The 16,555-nt window shown below is 56.6% G+C and overlaps 5 protein-coding genes across 5 annotated transcripts; 2 read left to right on the forward strand and 3 right to left on the reverse strand.

Annotated features, from left to right (window-relative positions):
- Positions 1–128: 128 nt before the first annotated feature.
- QBC33DRAFT_610651 (uncharacterized protein) lies at positions 129–2,059 on the reverse strand. The gene is made up of 4 exons (XM_060432420.1): positions 1,717–2,059; positions 1,171–1,683; positions 773–1,137; positions 129–643 (listed from the first exon to the last, which is right to left on the reverse strand). The coding sequence occupies exons 1-4, from the start codon at positions 1,834–1,836 to the stop codon at positions 580–582; spliced, it is 1,062 nt and encodes a 353-aa protein (XP_060284313.1). The 5' UTR covers positions 1,837–2,059; the 3' UTR covers positions 129–579.
- A 760-nt stretch (positions 2,060–2,819) lies between these two features.
- On the forward strand, positions 2,820–4,951 carry QBC33DRAFT_536248 (MFS general substrate transporter). Its single transcript, XM_060427694.1, has 5 exons — positions 2,820–2,841; positions 3,069–3,492; positions 3,548–3,587; positions 3,644–3,844; positions 3,900–4,951. The coding sequence occupies exons 2-5, from the start codon at positions 3,156–3,158 to the stop codon at positions 4,834–4,836; spliced, it is 1,515 nt and encodes a 504-aa protein (XP_060284314.1). The 5' UTR covers positions 2,820–2,841; positions 3,069–3,155; the 3' UTR covers positions 4,837–4,951.
- Positions 4,952–5,901: 950 nt separating this feature from the next.
- Positions 5,902–10,651, reverse strand: QBC33DRAFT_585007 (uncharacterized protein; the record flags this gene model as incomplete). The annotated part of the gene is made up of 6 exons (XM_060431420.1): positions 5,902–7,612; positions 7,674–9,414; positions 9,477–9,656; positions 9,724–9,984; positions 10,032–10,254; positions 10,316–10,651. The coding sequence occupies 6 exons, from the start codon at positions 10,649–10,651 to the stop codon at positions 5,962–5,964; spliced, it is 4,392 nt and encodes a 1,463-aa protein (XP_060284315.1). The 3' UTR covers positions 5,902–5,961.
- A 904-nt stretch (positions 10,652–11,555) lies between these two features.
- QBC33DRAFT_585015 (putative integral membrane protein) lies at positions 11,556–13,374 on the reverse strand. The gene is made up of 2 exons (XM_060431421.1): positions 12,916–13,374; positions 11,556–12,850 (listed from the first exon to the last, which is right to left on the reverse strand). Exons 1-2 carry the CDS (start codon positions 13,039–13,041, stop codon positions 11,885–11,887), a joined length of 1,092 nt encoding a protein of 363 aa, XP_060284316.1. The 5' UTR covers positions 13,042–13,374; the 3' UTR covers positions 11,556–11,884.
- A 266-nt stretch (positions 13,375–13,640) lies between these two features.
- QBC33DRAFT_569146 (Cupredoxin) lies at positions 13,641–16,488 on the forward strand. The gene is made up of 5 exons (XM_060430530.1): positions 13,641–13,890; positions 13,956–14,257; positions 14,323–14,531; positions 14,621–14,822; positions 14,883–16,488. Exons 2-5 carry the CDS (start codon positions 14,093–14,095, stop codon positions 16,236–16,238), a joined length of 1,932 nt encoding a protein of 643 aa, XP_060284317.1. The 5' UTR covers positions 13,641–13,890; positions 13,956–14,092; the 3' UTR covers positions 16,239–16,488.
- Positions 16,489–16,555: the final 67 nt, after the last annotated feature.

Genomic DNA, 16,555 nt, shown 5'->3' on the forward strand with positions numbered 1-16,555 from the left:
CTTGTTGCCATTGCTTGTACAACAGCAAGAGCAACAACTACTGCAGATCGATCACCAGTCCATATCTGTCCTCGCCAGTCTACATAGTAAATGTCCTTTAGACAGCGTATTCTCGTAATAATGGAGAGTCAGTTGTCGACCGGGTGTAAGTAAAATTGGTGAATAGGATTTGCGAACAAAACTGAACGGCTTTCCCCAGTAACCCGCATTGGACCATGTCTTGCGAGGATCATGTTGTCTTCCTGCAATCTATTTTTTCACTGAATAACAGCCCCATCCGCGAGAATAACGCTGAGATCCATCCCAAACTCCGCCTAATCCTTCTAACCACCAGCCGAGAGACAGCAAATATTACCAGCTCCAAGTTTACGTCAGCTCAGGCACAAGCCTTGAGAAGAGTCGGGTGGGCCATCGCCAATGCTGATAAAACGAGCAAATCCGAATTCCCCCATCCGGGATAGGACACCTAGGTACCCATCAACACCCACAAATTTCAAACTTTTATCCCGATGAGAAAAGGGGGGAAGACGGGGTAGAGACAAGAAAACGGGGGCAATAAAATAAAAAAAGCGCCCGATGTTACTCCTCCTCAGATTCCTCGTCATGGTTGTTCTCCCCGTCGTCCGAATCCTCGGACACCGGGCTGAACGTCATAAGGGGCTGGCCCGCGGCCGGCGGAGCAGGCGTCGGTGTCGCTGGCGGGGCCGCCGCCGCCGCCGCCGTCGCCGCCGTCTGTGCCGGCATCTGCGGACGCACCCCCGTGGGTTGGTACATGGGCGCGGGCGGCTGGTTCTGTGCTCCCGCCGCCGTCGGCGGTGCTTGGCCCTGCGGATGCGGCGGTGGGGGCTGATACGCTGGCTGCGGCGGGCCGTAGCGTGGCGCCATCGAGGCCGGAGTCTGGGTCTGCCACTGCCTCTGGCGCTGGGGTTGCTGGGGTTGCTGGGGAGGCGACTGCTGAGCTCCGGCTTGCTGTGGATGGGCGTGCGGAGGCTGGGGGTGCTGAGGCTGAGGATGCTGCGGGTGTTGAGCGTGTTGAGCGTGCTGTGGGTGCTGTGGGTGCGGGGAGTGTTGGGGGTGCTGCGGGTGCTGCGGTGGGCCGTACTGGGAAAGGTCGGGAAGAGCTTGCTGCGGCTGCGGCTGAACCGTTGGGTGGACCAGCTCATATGGAACCCCTGCCCGACTCGGCGTGGAGACCGGGTTCAGGACCGCCGCAGTGAACGCCGTCATGGCCCCTGGCGGAAGAGGAGGTGCCCCCGGCGGGCGATTCGCGATCTCCTTCTCCTCGCCGCGCTTGATCTTGGCGAGCATGTTGCTGACGTCCGACTTCTTGACGAACTGGTACTTGTCTCCGAAAGATACGCGCAGCCCGATGGTCAGCTGGCGGAGGTTGCACTTGGCCTCCCGGTGCATGATGAGCAGCCACCTGATGCCATCAGGATCGAGCTTGCGGAACTGGGGCGGCACGGCCTCGCCGGCCTCGCCGGTGAAGGGCCCGTGGTTGTGCGCGCCCTCGAGGACTTGCACGTGCCAGCGGTCGTTCCAGGGCCACGCGCGGTTCTGGATGCACTTGACGCGCATCCGGCAACCGGTCTTGTGCGAGTTGCCCTGGCGCAAGCCGGCGCCCTTCTTCTGATACTCCTTACCCCCCTTGCTGCAGGAAAGATTGTACCGGCGGTAGAGCCCCTGAGCGTCGCGGTTACACGACGAGTCAATGACCATGGCGTAGCCTTGGGCCCGACCCCAGGCCTTGATGTCCTCATGGAGGTCCTGGAAGGTCGTGTAGAGCCGGTCCTCCGGTGGGGGGAGGAGGGCCGGGGTCGACGTGGGCGCCGCCATATTTTGTGACGAGTGCACGAGCCGTGCTATTCAAGCCGACTGTCCGAGTTGGGGCTGGCCGAGCGGAACGAAAAGGAACGGAGAGCAATAATGGAAGGTCTTGATGTGTGGTTAGTGATGCGTTGGCAAATTTGCTTATTCGCCGACTGGGTGCGGCTAAACCTACGGGGCGTGTCTGATAAGCCCACCTCGTCTGTGCGTTTGCCACCCCACTCGACCCCACTGCAGTTCAATATTACCCAAGTACTGCTCAGCTCTCCTCAATCCATCATCAAACGAGCTGGGTGTGCAATTCTCCATTCACAGAAATCTACCTGACCAACTTCAACCCAACCGGAAGTATGTGTATACTAATACATAATAAGTCATCCCGCGGCGTTGTCAATTCAAGCAATATCTGACTCCTAGACGGCAGGGGGGTTTTCGTCAACTCTCTTGATCTTCCGTGGATTTCTCAAAGGCACCAACAGTAAAGGGGCACATCTCGCCTAGGTGGTAATTACCTAGAGGTAGTTAGTACCTCGAAGGAAAAGGGTTATTCAGGTTGCTATAGGTAACTAATATTCCGCTTCCACTTTGCCTCTAGGTAGGCAGGGCTGGGGTTTCGAGGGTCTCCTTAACCACTTATCGACACAGTCTAGTTCAATATGCTGGGTATATATAGGGCGTTTCCAAGCTAACTACACAGACTTGCAAAGACTACAGCGACACCTTACGAGATGTATGGTACATGCCATACTTTAATTTTTGTATCCTTTTATATTGCCGCGAGACCCGAACGTGGAATGTCAGAATAGAACGAGGAGCAGTCTGAGACTGCAACTGAAAAGTCGCTACAGACGATGACCACGGCCAATGGTGAGATATAGAGACGCAGGCGCTTGCCTAACGATGTGCAACTTCATAGAGAGATTAAAAAGATCTCAGTCTCGTAACATCAGTTTTCATTGAGCTGGCTATTATGGAGAGTGGATTGGAAGTGAGAGGAGGAGGTGGACACAAGTAGTGAGTGGCTTGCATTCATTCTCGTTATTGGACGCCGCATTCTTTTATCGTCCCCCAGCTCGCCGTCTTACAGTTTTTGGGCTTCGTATGGCTCGTAAAATATTCGCAGAAACCGAAACGGCTTGGCATCATCCGCAGCGTCGTATTGGGCTGGTGCAAAAATGCCTTGTGGGGCACGCACAGCCTCAAGCCAGGTCGACATTGCCGATCGCTGACTTCTATTAAAGGAACCCCTGGCCTCGCCTCATTCACCTCAACTTCAGCACCATCAATCAATCCAACAATGACCATCTAGCCGCCGCCGTTTCTAAGCCATGATGGCCGTTGAGGACACCGCCGATGACTGGGGAGAGGGCACGCCGTTCCTAGACCCGGAAATTGACGAGGATGTGCCCGAGGTTTTTCGCCGTGCCTGGTACCAGCCTTCAACCCCGGCGGGTGTTGTTGGCCTGATGACCTTCATCATTTTCTGCATGACACTGAGCGGAACCATATGCTTGATCCCGCTCGCCAGATTGACTGAGGATGTGGTCTGCCGCAAGCATTACGGCTCGCCGGACCCGGTCGATGAGAAGCTATGCAAGGTCGATGAGATCCAGACACAACTTGCCTGGTTGGGGGGGTTATATATCGTGATCAACGCGGTCATTGGTAATTACACGTCCCGGCGTCCTGTGGCTTCGATAGAAATTGACAGGCCATGCAGGATTGATCGTCTCATTCCCATGGGGTATCCTCTCAGACAGGTAAATCAAAGCCACTTGCCATCTCTCTCGGGCTCGCAGTTCTGACCGGACTTCAGAATTGGACGCAAGCCGGTCTTCCGTCTATCATTTGGAAGTATGGTCATAGGTGGCACCTGGACAAGCCTTGTTCTCGCTCGATGGGACATATTTCCGATCCACTTGATACTGCTTTCTCCTGTTTCCGCCATATTCGGCGGCGGCCTATCCGTCACCGTCGCTGTCATCCACTCCATCATTGCGGACGTGACGACTGAAAGGTACCCATGATAGCCTAGTAGCGATCTTGGCATGGTTCGATCTAACTACTAATAGGTCATCCGGCTTCATATCCCTTTCTTTAGGTGCCGTTCTTGGCTCCGTTGCCGGACCGGCCCTCTCGGCGAAAATGATGGAGATCTGGAACCCGTGGGTGCCTCTCTTCATCTCGGGCCTGATCCTAACTCCCACTATCCTCATCTCCATGATCTTCCTCCCCGAGACGCGTCCTCGCCTCACCGGGGCACAGGCGTCAACCGTACCCGAGGAGCCACTCCTGGCTGCAATGCAGTCTCATCTGGTCCATGCCCGTGAACGCCTTGTCGAATCTTTGACGGTGCTCCGTAAGCGCCCTGTGGTCCTCCTCTTGGTCATGTTTTTCATCACCGATCCCGTCCAAATGGCTTCGGGGCATGTCCTCACGCAGCTGCTCAGCAATCGCTTTAAATGGTTGCTCGCAGACATCGGTTATCTGCTCTCTGTCCGTGGGATCCTCACTGTTGTCGTTCTCGCCGTCATCCCCTTTGTTTCGGGACTCATGACCAGCCGGTTTCGGATGCCAGTCTTCAAGAAAGACCTCATCCTGATGCAGGCATCGCTGGGTTGCCTAGTTGTGGGGAACCTTCTGACAGGAGGCGAGCGACCTACCGAGGTGATATTGGGCCAGGTGATATCTACCTTCTCAGCGGGCTTCTCATCCCTGGCGAAGGGCCTGATCGCATCCCACGTGGACAAGGAACACACGGCGAGGCTGTTCGCGCTCACGGGGATGGTCGAGACTACCGGGTCCATTTTCGGCGGACCGTTCCTGGCCTGGAGCTTCGGCCGGGGAGTGAAGATGGGGGGAAGGTGGATGGGCCTGCCTTTCTTCTGCATTGCTGCGCTGTGTGCCCTGGCCCTTGTCGCTGTATGTTTTGTCGAGAAGCCCCGGATGGAGAAGCACGAAGAGGAGTCTCAGAATAGAGAGTCTGTCGAGTTACATGGTTCTGTTTGAAGGGCGATTTAGGGAGTTTGCCATGCCGCCTCCTCAGCTGTAGATAAAGACGGCTACTCCGTCTCCTTCGAGGAAAGAATTACATATATTGCCGTTTATTGGGCACCAATAAACTTCGTAGCTGGTTTCCGAAAGGTTCGCTGATTAATCCGTAGTGAACATGGGAGACTTCGTAAAAGATATATGTCTTAGTGTCACCCTCTCCTCACTCTGTCGCTTGACTCCGTGGATTCACTCCCCTTCCTTTCCCTTGCGGCAGGGTTAATAAATAACTTTAACTGATGCTAATGATAACCTAGTTGTTAATTTGGTAACACAGAGGCATGCGTACTAGCTGTGGACTGGCTCTGCTCGATTCGAGTCTAAGGCTAGGGATTTATTTTTTTCCCCTTTTCCCTTTCCCACCCCTTTATGTAGCTTTCTATTCAATGCTGCGCCACACTCTTGGCATTCGTGGTCTCCCACTGCATCCCTAGGGTGCTGTACTACCACAGTAGTAAGTCAAGAGTGTTTTTAGCCTCGTTCGTCGCATAAAGTTAGAATCTAATTTTCCCTGCTATCCATTTGATCATAAGGTTGGCTTTAAACCTCGAAGAGTTCTCTTGGATGAATTGACAAACGTGGTGGAGGAGGTTGAGCCGCTTTCGACATGACTCAATGTTCCTGCCCAGACGCAGCCGCTTGATATCGCTGGGGACCATGACAGACTTGCTGACTTGAACGTCCAGCCAGCAGCGTAGCCCCTTGAATTCAGGAGCCATTATTCTAGATGCTCCTCACACCGAAGAACGCCCTAATTCCATGCTTCAATCTGAATATGGGCTGAGATACATATTCGGGACGCTCGAGGACAGCTACTGTCCGGCTTATAGGCTGCCATCTTTGAGATCATGGAGATTCTGGCCTCGGCGGATTAGTGACGAAGAGATGAAATGGCAAATTACATCCTGCACATTCACAAGGTGCACCTGGACATCTTGTACGCATCGGTGCCATCGATACTAGCTATTTTGAGAAATGGCCCGACAAAGATAGCCAACATCCCGCCTCGCTCATCCTGTGGTCCTCCCGACGTGTTCGACTCCAGGTCTCAAATTCCTGCACCATGGACCTAAGAAAGATATACTAGTCCACCGAATCCGCATCGATCCATAATCTCGAAGCCTCCCCAGCATCGAGCCCTGAAGTCCCAGGTAAAGCCGCCCCCCTGCTACCCATCCCGGCCAGGCCCCTGCCCAAGCTCACCGTCGTCACAAATGTCGGGATACTGTCCCGCTCCCGCTCTACTATGGCCGGAAGCGTCGCGTTACCCACATCCCCTCGGGCGTACTCGCGCCTCGCCGCTCGGTCGAGTACGATGCGCGTTTTGCCTTCGTTGGCCGCGCCGTGCACGATGGACACGTCCACGCACAGCGCTGCGTCCCGCGGTAGCCGGCTCAGCGTCTCCGTCTTGAGCCGCCCGTCCGTCCCGAGCGTGTTGAATACCACGGCGCCTTCGGCCTCGAGGTTCTGCAGCTGCGAGATGTGCGCCACGCCCGCGGCGCCGCCCGCGGCGCCGCCCGCGGCGGTGTCAAAGGCCAGGACATTGGCGCGCTGGACGGGCAGTTTCGTGCGCCCGGCCAGCTCGAGCGCCGCGGCCTGGAAGTTAACCAGGCGCTGGTCCGGGTTGGTCTGAATGCGCGAGACCCCCTTGCCCTTGCCATCCTCTGCGAACTTGGGGCGGGCCTTGACGCCCGGGGGCAATTTGACGATGAGCGGCCTGCCGAAGCGCTCGAGGTTGGCGACGGAGATGGGGCCAGGGCCGAACTCGATGCGCGCACTGGTGCCATAGAGATAAGTCCCAGTGTCGGAGAAAGCGGGGTCGATGATGGGCGGCTCGTGGACGGGGAAGGGGTTGAGGTGTTGGTTGACTTGGTCATCGTCGTTCAAGACCACGGGCGCTTCGAAGTCCCATATATAGGTCTGCGGGAGTCCGTCGAGAACCTGGGGAAAGGCTAGCCGGGCTGCGGTAGGATGGAAGGCGATGCCCCTGACTGGGGAGAGGAGCGACACTTCGGGAACTGCGAACAGTCTTGTAGCCGTCAGGGGAGCGTACCGCGGTGGCCCCGGAGTGTCCGCACCGTGATTTTCATCGCGGAAGATCTGAAGCAGCCAGAGCACCCCGTATCGAACGCCGTTCTTCTCGGCCCACCACACCGACTCGTGAATCACGGCGAAGTACTCGCCGGTCGGACTGAATTTGATGTGATAAAAGTTCTCAAAGACCTCGAATTCCTTGGAGAAGTGGATGATCTCTTGGCGGATGCTCGTCGTAGGCTCCGTGTCCGTAAGGTTCAAGACCTGATAGCTGATGGTAGACTGAGAACTTGGGTCTTCCCCTCCATCGAGATGGTCCTCGTCGCAAGGAAACGCCCCAGGCATCGAATTTTGCGTCCCTGTCTGAGGTGCCGTTTGTAGGATCGCAATGAGCGTGTGAAGAACGACGATTCGTCGTAGATCCTCGCTGATATCCAGGGGCAGGGACACCACCGGTTCTGATCTCTCGTTCGGTTCCTTCCGCGTCAGTCTGGATTGGTCCTCTTGGCCTGGGTATATCACAAAAGTCTCCATAATATCGCTCGGAAGTGTGATCTCCACGGCCTCGATGACCGTGTTGCTCGAAAGTAACCAGAGTTCATAGCGCACTCTCCAGTGACCGGAATCTGCGTCGTGGACAAGGTCTTCGAAATCGCTGTCACCGATATCGTTCCTACTCTTCCCATGCAACATCCAAGATCTAACAGCATCAGTAGATAGCCACCTTGCTAACGCAGCCCACTGCAGATCAAGGGACTTACAGTGTCGGGAGCAGCTTCACTACGCCCATTTGCGTTCCATCCTTCGATAACTGGGATCTAACGATGATATACTTCGATTTCGATTCAGAGACAGCAACCCTAACAACTTGTGCTTTGGTTGAAGACAGCCAGAAGCTGGACTTTGTAAAGGCAGGGATGCTCGGCTCCCAGATCTCATTAGGCTCCTTCTTCAGGATGTATGACCATGATCGACGTAGATTCCCCAGGTCTCTTCTAAACTCATTTAGTCGAAGTTGCATGCTTAGAAAGAGCTCCAGTGCTGTGGCGGATCCATCCAACAGCGCTTGGAGAGCGTTCGGGTCGGGGAGATGAGGGACATCAGGAGGCTTTCCGTAGAGCCAGGCCGCCTCGATCCACATTGTGATGGTCCGTTTGCGTGTAAGAAACGTGTTGAGGAGCTCAGAGAGCAGATCCCAAGATGCGTCTCCGCCCGTGATCGTTTCTGCCCTCCCATGAGATACCTTGAAGGCGTCCGCTAAGTGGTCGTTCCAGCTCTCCACCGAATATTTCAGCAACGGATACTTAAGCTGGACAAAGGCTGCATTCGGAACAACCTGAGTCGATCCTCCCAGAGGGTCAGCCGGGACAGTATGTATTATGTAGGAGAGGCAGGACGCCGCGATGTTGCGATGCGCCAGCGACCGACTCGTTAGGAGCTTGCAGGTTGCAGCAGCCTGCCCCTCTTCAGCGGAAGCTCCAGTGAAGTACTCTTGGGCCGAGAGATGGATGAACTGAGTCCTTCCATCACTCGAGAGTTCGATCAGCGAGCCAGAAAGCGAGCCGAGCGACCTGGCAAAGTTCGGGATAAGGTCGCGTCGGGTCTGTCGTCGGTCGAAAGGCATCGAAATGGCGTGCTGCAGCTCCGTGAGATCCAGAGCCCGCCGCGAGTATGCAACCAGCTGGAAGAGGCGGCAGACATTCCTCAAAGCTTTCCCCGGGAACTGAAACGCGAGGCCATCCAAGATAGCTTTGTACAGAGAGTCGAGCCCCTGGAGGCGAGTGAGGTTCCGGATCGCATCCACCCGATCATGGGTCGTCAGCGATGGAAGTCTTAAGTACTCAACCAGCAGCCGAACCCAGAGAAACATTCCGTTGGCCTTGCCTGTGATCTCCCTAATTGCATCATCGACGTTGAGTTCTTCCGGAAACAAATCTTCGTCCTGCAGGTCCTCCAGTTGAGGCTTTAGGAACCGTCTCATGTCGGCGCCATGCTGGGGTTGCTCCGATTCTAGATCCAATCGAAAGCAGTCCTTGCTCAGTCTTGACGGTATCTGGACGGAAGGCCGTCCGAGCAGTAAAACGGCCGATGTCTTGGATCGGGATGCTACCTCCTCGAGTTGCTTGAAAAGTCCCTGGGGGTCTGAGCATTCGTCCAGGCCGTCAAACACGAGATAGGTGAATTTTAGGTGATCTAGAAGCATCTCGAGCACGGCAAAGACCTCATTGTTCGTCGCTATAAATTCCCCCGTGGCATGTCTCGTGAAGAGGAAAGATACGACATCGATTGCCTGTTCGTCTTCCCGATGTAGGTGAAGGAGCTGCGCCAACATAGCTCTGATTGCGTGAGCCGGCATGTTTGCGTCTCGGCGTCGCTTGTCGAAGAAGTAGAACACGACGGAATGTCCACGATGGGTTGCTTTGCAGTCCGCGTCAATGGCGAAAGAGCCGAGATCCTGAATGATCGTTGAACACAAGATGGTCTTGCCGTAGCCGGGCTTGCCTATGAGTCATCAGTAGGAGACCACACACCACGGGACAAGAACTGGAACCAACCCTGTATACTCAGTGTCCTAGAGCCAAGGGAAGCCTCGGAAGTCTCGTCGATCTTTTTCCAGCGGTGATAGATCTCATTGTCGAGGATCCACTCGCCGGTTCCGGGCTGCCTCAGATATTTCGCTTGCTCGAATCGTTTCGTCCATCGTGGCGGGTCGAGCCATTCCTGAAGAGTCTTAACTCGTTCGACTGAATGACTGTTAGCCTCGGCCTATGGACCGTTATGTCGTTTCAAGACCACGAGGCGGCCACCTACTCAGTCTGCTCTTCTCTTCCAGTCTCTCTCGTTCTTCTTGCCTATAATCTTGCTTTCCGGGCCCTACCAGCTGCCGCTCGTTGTTCTTGATGCTCTCTTCATAACGGGCGAACAGTCTCATTGCCTCCTCGGTAGAGGCGAGGGAAACCTCCACCTCAAAGAGCTTACTGTGCTGTTGCAGCCTTGACACGAGGCCGCTATATTGCACGTCGAAGGGTCGCCAGAGGAGGCGCCCGATGAGACTAAGCTTGACTCTAAGGCCTATGCAACATTAGCCAGCACTCCCAATTACCGTCCCGGCATCGTACTTCGTTTCTTGTTGGCAAAGAGCATGTAAGCACTATGACAGAAGCGCAGGATGTCCACGTAGACAAATGCAAGCGCGTTGGCCAGTCTCGGGTGGGAGCCGTCGTGACTCGCCGCTCTTTCCTGCAAGATGGTGACGAACTTCTCGTATGCCGGCAGTAAAGAGGAAATATCCTGGAACATGTCCCCCATCTTCTCCAGAAAGCTGACGTAGTTCGAGCTCAGCTGACTCCAGGTCAGAACGAACTCTGGCTCTTCGGCCAAGCCTTCAGAGGGGAAGGATTACCTTGAAAATCATCTTCATCGAGCCCCATATCAGAGCCATGTACTCCGGCTTCACCTGCACGAATATTTCGACGACGTCAAAATACGGCTGCAAGTGATCGGCCAAGAGTTGAAACTTGCGGCTTACGACGGCCAAGCGGTTTCGATGGATTGGGTGACCACTGGCAATGGCCTCGATCGAAGAGATCATCGACTGCGCATTCCGATGCTCGTCGAAGTGCTTCCGTTCGGCCTCTGGAAGTGTCGCCGTGAACGAGCCCACGGCATCGTTGAATATCTTGGACACCTCATCAACGGCTCCAGCAGCAAGTTCGTCGGCGCCCTCGTTTGCCTCCATGGTCGTCGTTGCGGCCGCAAGATCCTGCGGCCCTGTTGTAGGTAAACTGGCGTCGAGCGTCCTTCTTGGTGAATAGGATGAAGTTTTTGATGAATAGGATGAAGTTTGCTGAGGCCGCACAAGAGCTGAACGAGGGAGGTCTCAGGGTATGCAGGTTCTCCAGCGGCCGGGGCTCATGTTGCTGTGATTCGCTGGCTGACCGCCACGTCGTCTGCGCCTCCCAAGTTGCTAGCCATCTGGCCGTGCTAGCCTGCCAGGAGTGCCAGGCTGACGAGGCTGTGTTCCCCTTTCTCGCCACTTACATTCTGCTACCGATACCTCCAAGCAAGCACGCGAGCCAGTTCTCCTTCAGCGTGGCCTTCAATATCTCTTGTTCACACCTGACGACAATATGGGTAACCAGGATGCGGTTAACTTCTCCTTTCAAGCCGACATCGTGAATGCGGGCTCGCTGGCACACCTCGTCGCCAGGCGGGCTTCAAGGCTATGAGTGACGGCATGGTGAACTTTGGTTTGGAGGCCGCATCTCTCTGACTGAGCAGGCAGATTCCTAGGCGAAGCTCTCTCGTAACACAGACTGAGCCTTGAGATGTAACAGATAACGCGCAGTAACCACTTGACCAACGAACCGTAAAAGATTATGCCAATCTGCCGTTATTGCCTAACGGCAGATTGCTGCGCATCCATTCCACCTCCAATGCCACGCCGCGTTTAAGTGCCGTATTAGTGGCTCTGTGTCTTCGCGTATCCGTGTCTCCAATCTCATATCCCGAAGCGTTCTGGCCAGAAAATGGACGACCACGGGACCCAGAGATACCCCTGTCAAGGGCATCCTACACTCGCTCCCTGTCTGGCATAGTAGGGACTTAAGATGCTGCTAGTATTGTGTAATTTGGAGTCTCAGTTAATCATATTCTGGTTGGTGCTCTCAGCTTCATTTCTGCGCGCTAATTAGATGTGGACCGACGTATGCTCAATTTTGTTTGCAATCCCCTGACCCCTATTATCACCGATTGTAGACGTCAGCCCCCTAGCTTCACATGATGCACCAGGATCATGGCTCTCCCTCAGAAGCCTCAGTTTACGTAGGTAGGCATTGCAAACCGAACATAAATACACATGCCCGGGCGAGTCCTGAAAATAAATGCAAACCCCTAAAACTGTGACATCTTTTTCAACACCAGAAGCCCAAGTTAACGCCTAACTAGTATTCAGCCCCTAGGCCACAACACCTCAACTTGGCGCACTGCTGTACGGCTCATAAGCCGTATTCATATCCCTCCTCTGCTTAACGCCCACTCCCAGCGATTTCAAGGGGATGCCCCGCCCACCAGCCGAATACTCATCCTCAGCAGCCCAGTTATCATCCAAGTGCCTCCCCCCGCCCTCAGACGAATCGAAAACAACCCCCTCCTGGTGCCGCGACCCCTCATACCCACCCTTCCCCACCAGCGCAACCCGGTCATCGACCGGCGCATACCGATGCCTCCCCCACGGCACGCGGCCGCCCAGCAGACCGCCAGCCCCCTTCTTCTCCCCCCCGCGCTGCATGGCCCCCCCGACGCGACGGTCGCGCCGCGCCCGCACGACCAGCACGACGGCGGCGAGTAGGGCGAGCGCGAACGCGGCGACGCCGACGGCCACGGCGGGCGCGGGCCTGCCGGTCGAGCTGGACAGGCCGGTCTCGCGCAGGGCGGCGTTGAAGGCGGAGTCGACGGCGCGGGAGGAGGCGGCGGCCGCGGCGGCCGCGGCGAGGAGGAGGAGCGCGGCGAGGGCGGATAGGGCCGGGGCGGCGAGGGCGGGGAAGGAGGGCGGGGAGAGGGTTGCTAGGAGGGGCGCGAGGACGAGGAGGGCGGCGGCGAGGATGTAGGCGGGTGCGACGAAGCGGGTGGTTTTGCGGTGGTGGGAGAGGGCGGAGAGGAGGGACTGGGGGTAGGTACCCTGTAGGGAGGTGCTGTCCAGGCGGAGGTCGGTGCGTGGGTCGAAGGAGAAGCTGAGGCTGGGGTGGGAGCAGGAGACGGCGCCGTCGGGGAAGTGGGCGCACGAGGTGAGCAGTAGGACCGTGTAGGTTTCGGCGAGACCGAGAGATGAGGCGGTGGAGGGCTGGCCGACTAGGTCTGCGCCTGAAACTGCGGAGAGGTCTTGTAGGTAGGTGGAGCTGGAGAGCTTGGAAGAGACCGAGAATCCAGTTGTGTCCGTCTGTGAGAGCTTGTTAGTGGGCAATCGGTTGGATTGGGTCGTGCAAAGCAGGGTGGCAGACTCGCCTTGATATAGTAGAGGCCGGAAAGGACGTTATTTGTTCCAGCAAGGAGGAGGAGGAGAACCAAGATGAAGGAAAGCAGAGAGGAGACGAGAGGAAGAAAGGTGAACAGCGGTTGTCTGGCCGCCATGATTTGCGAAGCAAGTATTAACGCTCAAGCTGGGCTGAATGGTGGAAAAGGAAAAAAAGAGAGGAAAAGGGAGAAGCTGCAACACCTTGAAGCAACAAGTAGCATCTCTCATGGAACAGTGCTGTGTGGAGATATCGAGCCACGTATGGTTGGATGGGTAACCCAACTGGACAGCCAAGGAGACGAGGCCTAGAAAGTCCTCAGCAAGGACGACGATACACGCAGATGCGGGAAGACATGAATTATTTGAGCAGCGGGGGTGATAAATCTCCAGCCAAGCTTATCAACTGGTGCAACCCTCCATTGCGGGCAACGGTCCAGGGTCAGTCCACGTTGCATGGAGGGAATAGGTAGGTAAATATAGCACAGAAAGGGTGCAGCCACTCGGCAGACAACCATGTGAAACGCACCAATCTACATGCCGTTGGTTAAAGGGAGCTAAGCGCCATCAATCCGTGGACCAACCAAAAGGTCTCCAATATGGCGGCCAGTGGTGAACCCGAGTGTCTGGGCAGTGGGCACGGCTCTGGTAGTCCCGGGAGGCGCAGTGTCAAAATCAGAGAATAGCCCCCGGGTTTGTAGCTTCCGCTTGTCGTTTGCGAGCCGCCATGTGCCGGATAGACCCTTCCACAACCAAGCGCGCCTCTGCTTGCCGCCGACGAGTTGGGATATTTTCGTCTGGCAGTGGTCGTTGTGGTGTGAGAGTAACCCCGAAATAGCCACCACCCTATCAGCAATTACCTTTTCCTATTCTTCCAATGCTCGTCGTGCGGCACAGCAGCAGGGATGCCACATGCTTGCAGCCTGGTCCAGCCACTTAAGACTCGACAAGATAATAGGTAATGCTAGGTAATGCACATGTCGAAAGATTTATTAATATGGAAAGCAAAGCTCGCTGACCGTTGGGACTGCAGGACCATTAAGACTGGCCTCGACCCAACCTTGAGGCCCTTGGTTTTTTGTTGCGGTTTCTTGTCATCTTCTTCCTCTACGCGTATCTTCTAGATCGCAAGTCATCCCCTGCTGCATACGGATTGTACGGTGACTTAAAATGCGTTCCTCATCGTGGTTGCTTCTCCCGGCATCGCTGCTGGCGACAATTGTCAGCGCCACGAACCATGTCGTGACGGTCGGCAAAGACGCGCAACTCAAGTTCGACCCCGAAACGTTGGCCGCTCACGTTGGGGATACAATCACCTACCACTTCTTTGCAAAAGTAAGCAAGCCCGAGTCTATCAGAGTCCTCCTTCTCACTCGCAAGTCACTGACAATTCTCCACAGAACCACTCGGTGGTCCAGTCCAGCTTTGGCGATCCATGCCATCCTCTAGCTGGAGGCTTCTTCTCAGGCTTCACGCCCAACCCGTCTCCAGATGTTGCGTCGGCGACGACGTGGACCATCACGGTCAACGATACGAAGCCGCTTTGGGTGTACTGCAGTCAAACCACTGGCGACCACTGCCAGAAGGGCATGGTTCAGGCTGTCAACGCGTGAGTTGCAGATCATCATCCGCGCCGCCCTGGAGCTAGTCGGGAGCTAGTCTCGAGCATGACCCAGCTGACTCTGTTATTGTCGGTAGCCCCTCGAGCGGGAACACGTTTGATGCCTACAAGTCAAAGGCTGCCGAGGCCTCGACCAGCTCTTCCCCCCCCGATGGCCTTCCAATCGGTGGCTTGCGGCTGCTGACGGTCGGTGTTGGTCTCGGGGGCAACCTGACCTTCACCCCGAATGACATCACCGAGCTTCCTGGAACCGTTGTCGAGTTCAGCTTCAATCCCAAGGTGAGTACCTAGTTCCCAAGGTCGGGAGAACGGGACTAGCTGCTAACAAGAATCATGTAGAACCACTCTGTCGTGCAGTCCAGTTTCGATGATCCCTGCCACCCGCTGAAAGACGGCTTCAGCAGCGGCTTCATCCCGACCGAAGTCTCTCCGTCCGGCGTCCTGTTCGACATTGTCATCGAGGACACCAAGCCGATCTGGTTCTACTGCGCCCAGACGGCCAAGACCCACTGCCAAGCGGGCATGGTGGGCAGCATCAATGCACCCGCGACGGGCAACACCCTCGAGGCATTCATCGCGAAGGCAGCCTCTGCCTCGGCGAGCACCATCCCGCCACACGCCCCGCTGGGCGGCACCCTCTCTGTCAACGGCACCATCATCGCTGACTTTGGCGGCGCCGTGCTGGACACCACCAACACGACCCTCGACCCCGGAGCCATCACCAACGTCCCGCCGCCGGGGGCCAACATGTCGTCGTACATCTGGGGCATGGCGGGCGGCGGCCAACCAGCCTCATACAACTGGGCGCCGACCATCTCCGACAACGCGACGCACATCCTGCAGCTACTGCAATTCCTCGACAACATCCTCCTCGAGGTCCTCTTCGCCGGCCACGCCAAGCTCACCGGCCCCGCCGGCGCCTGGGCGGGCCTCTACCCAGCCACCATCGTCGACGCCATCGGCACCATATCAGCGCAAGCCCTCGTCCACCGCGCCACCGCCACCGACAGCCTTCAGCACTACGACCGTGCACTCGCGGGGACCTGCCCGCTCCTCGCCGCCGCCGCCGACACCGCCGACGCCTTCCTCGCCGACGCCCTGGCGCTGCTGCTGCTCGAGATCGGCGTCCTGCTCGACGGCGCCGCCCTCGCCGCCGCCACGGACCCGTGGCTCGTCCCGGCCCTGGTCGCCGCCCTGGGCGCCAAGAGCCGCGCCGCCGCCCTCGTCAACCTGATGCAGGACCGCGCCGCCGCCGCCGCCGTGCGCGAGGCCGCTGTGCCGCCCGCTCTGGCGTGGAGCTACGCCGTTGGCAGGTGGGTCGGCGGGAAGGGCTGCCCGGATAAGATGGCCGGTATGCCGACGGAGCCGGTGCCGACCCTGAGGGTGGTGGCGTCGCGGAGGGTGGGGAGTGTTGATAGGCTGGCTGAGGTGACGGTGGAGTGGGATGCGAAGGGGGGTGGGAAGAGGGATGGGCATGAGGGGTCGCTCTTCCTGGCTTGGATGGGGCCCTGGGGGGGTGTCTTGTTCACGCCCGTTGCGGGCGATGGGTCGAGTCCCGTGCCGGCGGGGCTGTATGGCCATGTGTGGGCTGTGTTGGTTAACAAGGACGAGGGTCAGCTCGCGGATTTGGCGGGCATTGCCGTTGCTGGCCCGGAGCTGGTTTGGGTTGGTCAACCGTTTGGGCAGTCGAGGTAGGGAACGCCCAAGGCTGGAGGCTGTCGGTTGTAATGTCTGTTCATTTGAGACTCTGGTAATTTGCCAATATGGGTTGCCAAAATGGGTGGCAGGAAAACGGAGTACTTGGAGTTAGGGGTCAGGGGTATCATGCATCAAATGTCATTTGGCTTTTTGATACCACCAATGTCTTGACATCATATTGGCGTTCTTTGAAGACTTCAGATGCACAGTGTCTCTGGGGACAGGAGGTAAAGCCCAAGAATCTGTGTAGGATATTTCTTCATTCAGCATCTTTTTGTTTTCTCTTGTTTGGCAGTTCTTTTCTTTTCCCCCCT

This window comes from Phialemonium atrogriseum (assembly GCF_030411735.1).
Source record: "Phialemonium atrogriseum strain 8032-3 unplaced genomic scaffold QBC33scaffold_10, whole genome shotgun sequence".
Taxonomy (NCBI): domain Eukaryota; kingdom Fungi; phylum Ascomycota; class Sordariomycetes; order Cephalothecales; family Cephalothecaceae; genus Phialemonium; species Phialemonium atrogriseum.